Source organism: Nanorana parkeri, unplaced genomic scaffold (genome assembly GCF_000935625.1).
Source record: "Nanorana parkeri isolate BGI_ZX_2015 unplaced genomic scaffold, ASM93562v1 scaffold926, whole genome shotgun sequence".
In the NCBI taxonomy this organism is placed as follows: domain Eukaryota; kingdom Metazoa; phylum Chordata; class Amphibia; order Anura; family Dicroglossidae; genus Nanorana; species Nanorana parkeri.
Window position 1 is genome coordinate 443,213 of NW_017307194.1, and position 9,140 is coordinate 452,352.

At 42.0% G+C, this 9,140-nt stretch overlaps 1 protein-coding gene across 7 annotated transcripts in view; it reads left to right on the top strand.

Annotated features, from left to right (window-relative positions):
• EBF2 (early B-cell factor 2) overlaps positions 1–9,140 on the top strand; it is a 106,672-nt gene that overhangs the window by 11,475 nt on the left and 86,057 nt on the right. For all 7 annotated transcript variants that reach the window (XM_018566226.1, XM_018566223.1, XM_018566225.1 and 4 more), the window contains exons 4-5: positions 386–441; positions 2,072–2,145. In XM_018566226.1, coding sequence (XP_018421728.1) covers positions 386–441; positions 2,072–2,145 — 130 coding nt within the window. The remainder of the gene's footprint in view (positions 1–385; positions 442–2,071; positions 2,146–9,140) is intronic.

The following is a 9,140-nucleotide window of genomic DNA, read 5'->3' on the forward strand; positions in this document are numbered from 1 at the left end:
TATGTTTACTGTAAGGTAAACACTGCAATAAAAACTGGAAACATGTGTTTAAGGCAATCTGCTTTCCTTGATCACTTATATTAGACCAAGGGACTGTCCTCTGAGTATAGCTTCACAGACACATATGTGTGTGGGCAGAGAGGAAAATTGCTTAATCTTAAGCTCAGCTTTGGTAAACCAGCCAATGTTTGGGTCTCCTCTGGGTTCTCTGGTTTCCTCCTGCAACCCAAAACAAACTGGTATGAAATCCAAATGTGCGTGTCTATGTGACTGCATTAGAACCTCATGGGCAAGGCCTAGGTGAATTAACTCAACAGTGTGATATGAATAAAGGACATGAATAAATATCAGTCACTTCTTAATTCTTGTTTTTTTCTCACTCCAGGTGTCCGGACGGAACAAGATCTCTTTGTCAGACTTATTGACTCTGTGACCAAACAAGTGAGTTCCACTTTTAATGTTTATATAATGCTAAGGGCCTGTTTACTCCAACCAGCCACACTGAGCAGCCGCTGGTATGCGCTGATCCCGCCGTATAGCACTGTTTACTTTTTCAAACAGTCATATTCACCACGGCAGTGTTGTGATGGAGTGGTTGGCATTGCAACACTCTGAGCTGAAAAAAAAAATGACGGCATGGCATACCGATCACATTGAAAGCTTTTTGGCTTTGGCTTGGCCATGCCTCAGGACTGCTCTCGGCAAGGCTGCCAGTGCGGCTCTAATGCATCTGATGTGATCAGGCCCTAAGTGTAATGTTGTTTTAGGATAGGTTTTCACACCCGGGATTTACTCTCTCTGCTGCCCCAATGCCAAGTTCCTCAATGCACCCCCATGTATGCAGGCTGCATACAAGGGATCTCGGCGACATTGCCGAGATCACTTGTACAAAACAAACGGCGGCTTCCCCACTGTACATTTAGCTCTGCTTGCCCAAAGCAGGGCTAAATGTAGAAAACAGCTACCCGCCCGGAACCTATAACTGCATGTCCTGGGCTTTGGGAGAGAGGAATTCCAAACCCCTGCTGCCCCTCTATTCCCTGCTGGCCCGAGGCCGGGCCTCTGTTGGCCTTGTGGGAAATCCGACCCTGTTCACACCTAACCGTCGAGGTTTGCTTGCGGTAACACACTTTTTGGCTTGGCCATGCATCAGCACTGCTCTGGGCCTGGCAGCCAGTGCAGCCTAAATGCTTTTGATGTGAACAGGCCCCAAGAGTAATGTAGTTAAGGCACCTAACCATTGAGGTGTGTTGCACAGGCCATTCAAAATGAAATTCGAAAAAGAATTCGACCTGCACCATTTATGGCTGTGCACTGCATTGCATGTTAGCATCAGTGCATGGGTGAAATGCATTGGGTTGACGTTCAGAATTCAGAAAATATAGTGTGGATGTGCCTCATCTTGGAATGAATGCCACTGCATGGCACCATTGCAAGTGGCGTGCTGTGCATCAATGCACAGGGGAACGTGCACATTCCCACAACATGATGACATGAATAGGGTTCAATATTTCCTTGAAAGCTTTAATGCTTACCAGTGAAAAGCAGTTAAACTTATGTCAGAAGAGACACATTGTATAACTGTGTCCAATACACTAACTGTGCATCATAGTGATATAGTTAATGTATGTTACCCTGTTTACAAGTTTGTATAAAGTTATCATTATCTGGAAAAGTACAAATATCCAATGGTCTGAGAATATAGGTTATACCCAAGAACAGACGTGTGACCACACACAGCATGCTCTATTTACTCTGCATGCAAAAGTCTTGCATTACATGCATTACAGACCCCCAGATTGGAGGCTTCCGATCAGTGTCATACAATGGGCTTTGAGACAAAGCAAAGGGGGAAGGGGGATCTTTTTCTCATGAAAGGTCTCTGTTACAGTAACTATACCCTACAAATCAATAGTGATGCAACCTGCTTTTTCGATGAGTTCATCTTTTTGGTACGAATAATAGGCTCACCATATTATCCACCTTTTAATAAGAATTATACATAGTTAGTACAAATTCCGGTTATAATTTGATATGATGAGTATTAATGAATTGATCTCTCTACTTACAGCCAATAGCGTATGAAGGACAGAACAAAAACCCAGAAATGTGCAGGGTCCTCCTCACACATGAGGTCATGTGCAGGTACGAATGGAACCAGTGGCCTTTTGTTACATTTTATTGTCCGTAAGGTCTTATTAATAGAATTATTGGAAGGAGGAATTGTTCTTGTTGGCCGAAGCATCTATATGGATGCTCCATTTTATTTTCAGATGTTACAATGGAAACATGATAAGAAGCGCCTGGTTGTTTGCTATGGGTGGCTCAAACGGCTCTAACTTTGGACACTATTTACATGAGTTCCAATCAGTGTCACTTACTCCAATCAAGGCAACATATTTCTGAATATAGTAGATGAACCCAAATGAGCTGCCTTGGGATGTGTGGAGGTCACAGGACCACTTTACATATACCTATGCTTTGGTTTTACTGTTGTGTGTCCTGCAGACAATTAAAGTGACCCCATAATGAGAGAAGTACAGGGGCTGCCATTGCTGGCCTTATTTCTTTACTTGTTCCAGGTCAGTCACTCAAGAATCTTTGAAGTCAATGCATCAGCATGAAAGCCAGGCAGCTAGCATTTTCAGAAGGAATAGTTATCAATGGCATCCTTCATGAATCTCTGGCAGCCTCTGCCAGACTAATTTCACATTCAGAATTCTCTAGCTGATAATTTAATAAGGATTTGAGCATAAAGCAAGCAATGTAGGTAACTGCAGAGCATATTATATGCTTCTATTTTCTATTAATTTACTAAGGAAAGGTGAAGAGGGGTAACTTAATAAATGGCATATAATTATTTACTTGATAGGGAGTTATGAGTAAAGACTCATAACCCCTATCAAGTCAATAAATATTATTATTATTTTTTGTATTATCATTATTATTATTTTTTTTTTAAATAATAATAATAAGTATTATTATTTATTGATAATCCTTATTATTATTATGATTGCTATTATTATTACAACAATACTGATGAGTTGTATACCCAATGACTGCATCAACGACTTTGATATACATCTGCCTTTTATTTTCAATACTCTTTGGGAACAAGACTGTCATCTGTCCTTTTTCTAACAGGTATCTGTTACCCCTCAAGATAGATAAACTATAAGGCTGGAGTTAATAGCGTCTCTATTTATATATCATGTAGCCATTTAGCTCAGCCCTGACTCCTTACTGATTCAGTCCAGGAACAAAAGGCTAATTAGTAACTGCACCCAATTAGTGACTTGTGCCTCATCTTAGATCAGATAATTGTCATAGCTTTCATTAGAAACTTTTCGAACTCTAATGTCACACCACAGAAAGGTTCTGCCACTGGAGACTGATGAAAGTAGAGCTGCTAACTCTTTCTAGTTAAAAAAGGAAGCAGGGACTAAAAAATATAGCGTGGATGTGTATTAGCAGATCTGCCAAGGGATCATCGGCCCAATGTAAAATGCTAGTTTAGTGCACTTTTGGAAGATATATATCAGAAGATAAATGTTGAGAGGCTTTTTAGGGTAGGACCTTTGGCATCAAGACCACTAAGGGGGCACTATCGATAAATCTGATCATGAACCTGGGTCTTGGACTTGGAATTAAAACCTAGGTCTTGAACTGGGTCTTGGACTTGGGATCAAAACCTGGGTCTTGGACTTGGAAATCAAAAACTGGGTCTTGAACAGGGTCTTGGATTTGGGATCAAAAACTGGATCTTGAACTGGGTCTTGGACTAGGGTTCAAAACCTGGGTCTTGAACTGGGTCTTGGACTTTGGATCAAAAACTGTATCTTGAACAGGGTCTTGGATTTGGGATCAAAAACTGGATCTTGAACTGGGTCTTAGACTTTACAATGATAGTGGCTAGTAAACTAACATCTACTCTTGAAAGCCAAGGAGAGCTCACTGAGGCCTACAAAGGAGGCCTACGAATGAGTCCCAGAGATGCGTGGCTGCTTCACCAGCAAGTGGTGGAAACCATACCATAACACCCCCCCCCCACCCCCCCCCAAACTTTGGATCAAAAACTGTATCTTGAACAGGGTCTTGGATTTGGGATCAAAAACTGGATCTTGAACTGGGTCTTAGACTTTACAATGATAGTGGCTAGTAAACTAACATCTACTCTTGAAAGCCAAGGAGAGCTCACTGAGGCCTACAAAGGAGGCCTACGAATGAGTCCCAGAGATGCGTGGCGTCTTCACCAGCAAGTGGTGGAAACCATACCATAACCCCCCCCCCCACCCCCCCTGTAAACTGTGCATACAATTAGAGCTGTTTTTCTGTCATTTGAAGATAAACCAATAACAAGAATTTCGTTTGATTATATTATCCGTAACAACCAGACATATTCCAACAAACTAAAAAAATATCCATCATTGCACCTCATTGCAAAGTGCCTGTTATAAAATGGCAACAAGCTCTTCACTAGGAAGATGCTTCAGTAAAAAACCTAAAATCATTTGTCTCCAATTTAGTAATACTAGCTTCTACATGATCCTTACTGGTTGTCTAAAGGGTGTGACAATGTCAGATCATTTGTAATACTGACGAAATCTCTGCACATGGATAGCCAACATTGGGCAATAAAATTGCCCGTTGACTGCAAAACAATTAAAACAGCACCTGGTGCCTGCAGCAGGTAGCTACTGAGAAGATATGGTGGGCCCTGTGGCACATTAGTATCTTTTGCGGTACGTTGTGTCTGTTCGGTGACAATGTGAAAGGACATTTTAATGTGTGGCAGACTGATGGGAGGCTGGGTAAAGACTACAGCTGCTTAATAAGAGAGACACTGACAGGCTGCATCGCTCACAGCTGGGACTCAGCACTGGGCTGGGGCGGCTGCTGGTCACCCTGTCCTCCTCAGACAGATGGTGGGAATTTATACACTTTTGTTATGCAATCAGCAGGAACAGAATGCAGCACAAAGGCTGACGGCAGACCTGCCCTGGTGCTCAGTGTGTCTGCAGAGTAATGTGTGGGTGCACAGCTCGGTGTCTGGACAGTATTTTCAGGTCAACTCGATGGCATGACCTGCTCTGTTGGTGTGACATTGGTATATATCTGCCAATATTTTTCTGTCCAGGGATACTGTGCTGCTCAGTTGACCTTTCTTAGAGCATCCTCACACAATAACATCTCCGAATGGCAGAGTACCTTATGGGATCATGCACCAGTAGCTTCAGAATATAAAGAAACAGGATTTACTTGATGGAACATTGCATCCAAAAGTGATCTTTTAACTATAGATGGAGTCGGTCCCTGGTTTCAGATGCGTCTTGGGCAGTCAAGTACAGAAATCTCCCTTTTTGTATTTCCTGGCTTTATTCCTATCCACCTGAGGCCAGGTTCACACCTAGGTGATAGCGGTTGTCGTGCGGTTTTTGTGTGGTTTTCGTGCGTTTTATTTTAGCGATAACGCGTGTTTTGTTCTTCATAGAGATGTACAGGTGTCCAATCAGAAGCAGAAACAGCCATTACTTAAGTTCTTGTTGTTGATCCTGTCATATGGTGTGTCATGCTGTAATTGTGCGATTATCGCTCGCAAATCGCCTATTGAACAGAACCTGCGATTTTTCAATGCAAGTCTATGGGACCCAAAATGTGCGACAATCGCCCAAAAATAGCTCCTGCACCTTTTTGCATGACAGGCGATTTCTACAGTGTGACAAATTGCAAAGCTGTGAACAACTTCCATAGACTTCAATGCAATTCTGTGTTTTGTGCGATTACGCGCGGCTAAGTCCGCGCCATAAATCGTCTAAGTGTGAACCAGGCCTGAGAGTTTTGGGGGTTCCATCCCAACTCTATGTGTTCCAGCACATCCTATAGCATTTTTCATAATAAAAAACAAATAGAAAATCCGAAAGGGAGAGTGGGATGGCCACAGCAGGTGTATAGACCCAATAGCCCAAGTGCACAACAAAATACTTGCTTGTTGAGATACTGGACTGGCCCAGAGTCAAATATACTGTACCTCTGAATCTGCCACAGACATTAGAAGGTGTTTGGACGTTCAGAGATTGATCTGACAGGGCAGCCACCAAAAACATAGGACCATCATCCATCTGCAAACCACCAGGTCAGGTGACTATCATCTCATGTCTATAAGCTGCTTTAGAGCCCCACTAAGTAGATGTTTATACTTCATAGGAAATAATACTTTTGATTGTTCATGTAGCAAGTATTCGATTGCCTTAGGATATCAGGAATACAATTTTTTTCCTATTTAACCAAATTTGATCACACTATATAATGTTTTTTTGCCTTCCTCTAGACCAGCCTTTCTATGAATTACTAAGGTTCTTTCAATGGTTGCTAGGGGTTCCTTGAGCAATGAGCATCTGACTCTCAGATAAGCTACCACTGACACATATGATCTTTTTAGACATCTGTAAGGGGACATTCTTCCCACTGACCACCATTGTAAGGGAAATTCTTCACACTGGCCACCATTGTAAAGAAAAATTCTTCCCCCTGATCATTGTATGGGGGTACTTCTCTCATGACCATCAGTGTACTTTTCAAGTGAACACCAATGTAATGGGGCACTACAATGTTCACTGTGTTACTTTTGTGGGCCCTTTAAACTATTTGTATAATTTCCTTATTATTACTGAAAATAGTAAAGTCATATGGAGCAGCCATGGATATGAGATATGTTATGTACGCCACATTCTTTATTCTTTTATTTATCTTTACATCTACAGTAAAAGCTGGCCATACACCTCAAGATTTTACTCATTCAGCCCTGCATAGTAAAAATGAGAAATCACTTGATTTCCCCACCCACGCTAAAGAGCGTAGATGGAGGAATCTCCCCAGCCTGCTATTGTATTGTGCTGGAGTGGTTGGTGCCCACAGGGCCACCCACGGGTTGAATTTTGGCCAATTCAGCAAGAAACATTCAAAATTAAATCCATGTTTGGCTGGCTTTACTGTTTATGCTAATGTCTCATGAGCTGTAGACATAATAATTATTAGCAAGGGTTCCCTAAGACCTGAAAGTTATGACAAGGGTTCCTCCTTGATGAAAAGGTTGAAAAATTCTGCTGTAGTTCAGCTTTAGGATTCTGAGAATTTGGGTTTTTAATATACTTATTTTAGGTTTTTTTTGGTTGAACTCCATGGACATGTTTCTTCTTTATAACCTGGAGGATAACTATGTAACAATGTATGAAAATGAAATGTGAAATCAAGGTGCATGAAAAAACTAAAATCATTTTATGAACTGGAACCCAATACGTTCCTGCGTGGTGCTTAGCTATTTCTTGGCGAACAAAGAAATAATCTTTCATTACACTGGGCACCAGATCTGCCTCCTGTGAATATGGGCACATTAAATGCTCAGAGGTGAGCGTCGTCTGTACCTGCCAATTTTGTTCTATGAGTGCTCTGAGATCCAGCCTGCTCCGAAGGCTTTATAGCGTTGTGAATCATACTTAATGCCCTACTGGGGTTAATACACCATTGGGTCATGATTCTCTTAATATCTATCACATATTTTTTAATTTTTATTATTTTCTATGTTAAATCTCATTAAGTCTCAGGCAATGGGAGGTGATAACAACATAGAGGAAGCGTTCAGAGTCATAATCATGCTGGCCATAGAGTGATATCGCTAAGTAGGAATTCAACTTAAAGGGAAGGGTGAGGGTAGAAATAAAGAGGCTGTCCATATGGGGGACGCCATTGCTGATTTGGTATCTAAGATGCAGGGTGCCATCTTGATTCAGGCTTTAACAACTGGTGAGTAAGGATGAGCTTGAGTTTGGACCAAACCCATGTTTGTCTGAGTTTAAAATAAAGGTGTCGGTGACCGCCCAATCAGCTTCTGCCAGGACATTCCCCACTCTGCAGCTGCAGGTGAACAAAGGGGTGGCATGCTGATGACATCATTGACCTTATAGGCCCACATGGCCATGTTAGGTCAATGTCATTTCATATGATATAATTTCAATGATGTCACCAGCATCCCGCCCCTTTATTTACATCCAGCTGTGGGACAGGGAATGCCCTGGCTGCAGCTGACTGGGCTGGCACTGACCGCTTCCTTTCATGTTTGGGTGAACTCAAGTTTGGACCGAACCCAAGCTCATCCCTACTAGTGAGTTGCTGTCATAACAAGCAAGTAATAATTTTCAGACATTACTGGAGGCATTATTATTCAAGGTGAGTGGCTCAAAAGGTTGAGAAGGCAGGATCAGGAGGAGAGACCCAAAGCCTGTACCTTTGACTGTCATAATTAGGGAAGAGGGACAGAGTTTGTGAAAAGTCCCCTGACCTAATAATACTCACCCGTCTAGCCATCCCCTGCCAGTCCTTCCATCGCAACCACCAACAAAATACCCATTGATGGAGGCGATACCCCCCTTTGTCATATCCTAGGGCTAAGCAGTTGAATCTAGGCCAACAAGTCATTATGGGAGTAGATCACATGCACCCCAATGTCTTGTTAGCATTTGATATTTTGTACTGGCTATGACAGAGGAAGGACTGGCAGGGGATCACTGGAGAGGTGACTGTCAAGGAGTCAAGGGGGGATGGGACGACTTTACACAGGCTTTGTCACTTTACCTTGACAGTGTCTCTATAAATACCATGCTTCAATGGCAGGTCACATATTCTGTCTTTGCAGTTTCACTTTAACATGTATTTCCACTTTTCCAGTCAAATTTGAGACCTGTATGCTTGTTATTTGTGTGAAGGTATGCTTCACACAGCATACCTAGAAATACATATTGTTTCAATACAATTCTTGTTTTTTTGGAACAGAAAAATGCAGAAGACTGCAAGCTGTTCTGAGCAATTTCAGAGCCACCTGGTGGGGACATAATCTCCCCCCCCATTAACATACAATGTGCCCCCCAAGCCTTGAGATCTTTAACCCTTTTTTAGGACAGGCAGTGTGCACATATAGTTGGCAACTGATAATGAGGGCCTGTCAGCACAGTATAGACAGAGTTAATTCGAGTAAACATAACTCCCCACAGCCCCCTCCTTAACATTAGATAGAAGGGGAAGCTAGGAAGGATTTTAAGCAAGTAAAAAGTATTTAAACATGTAAGCAACAATATTTAAATATTTTA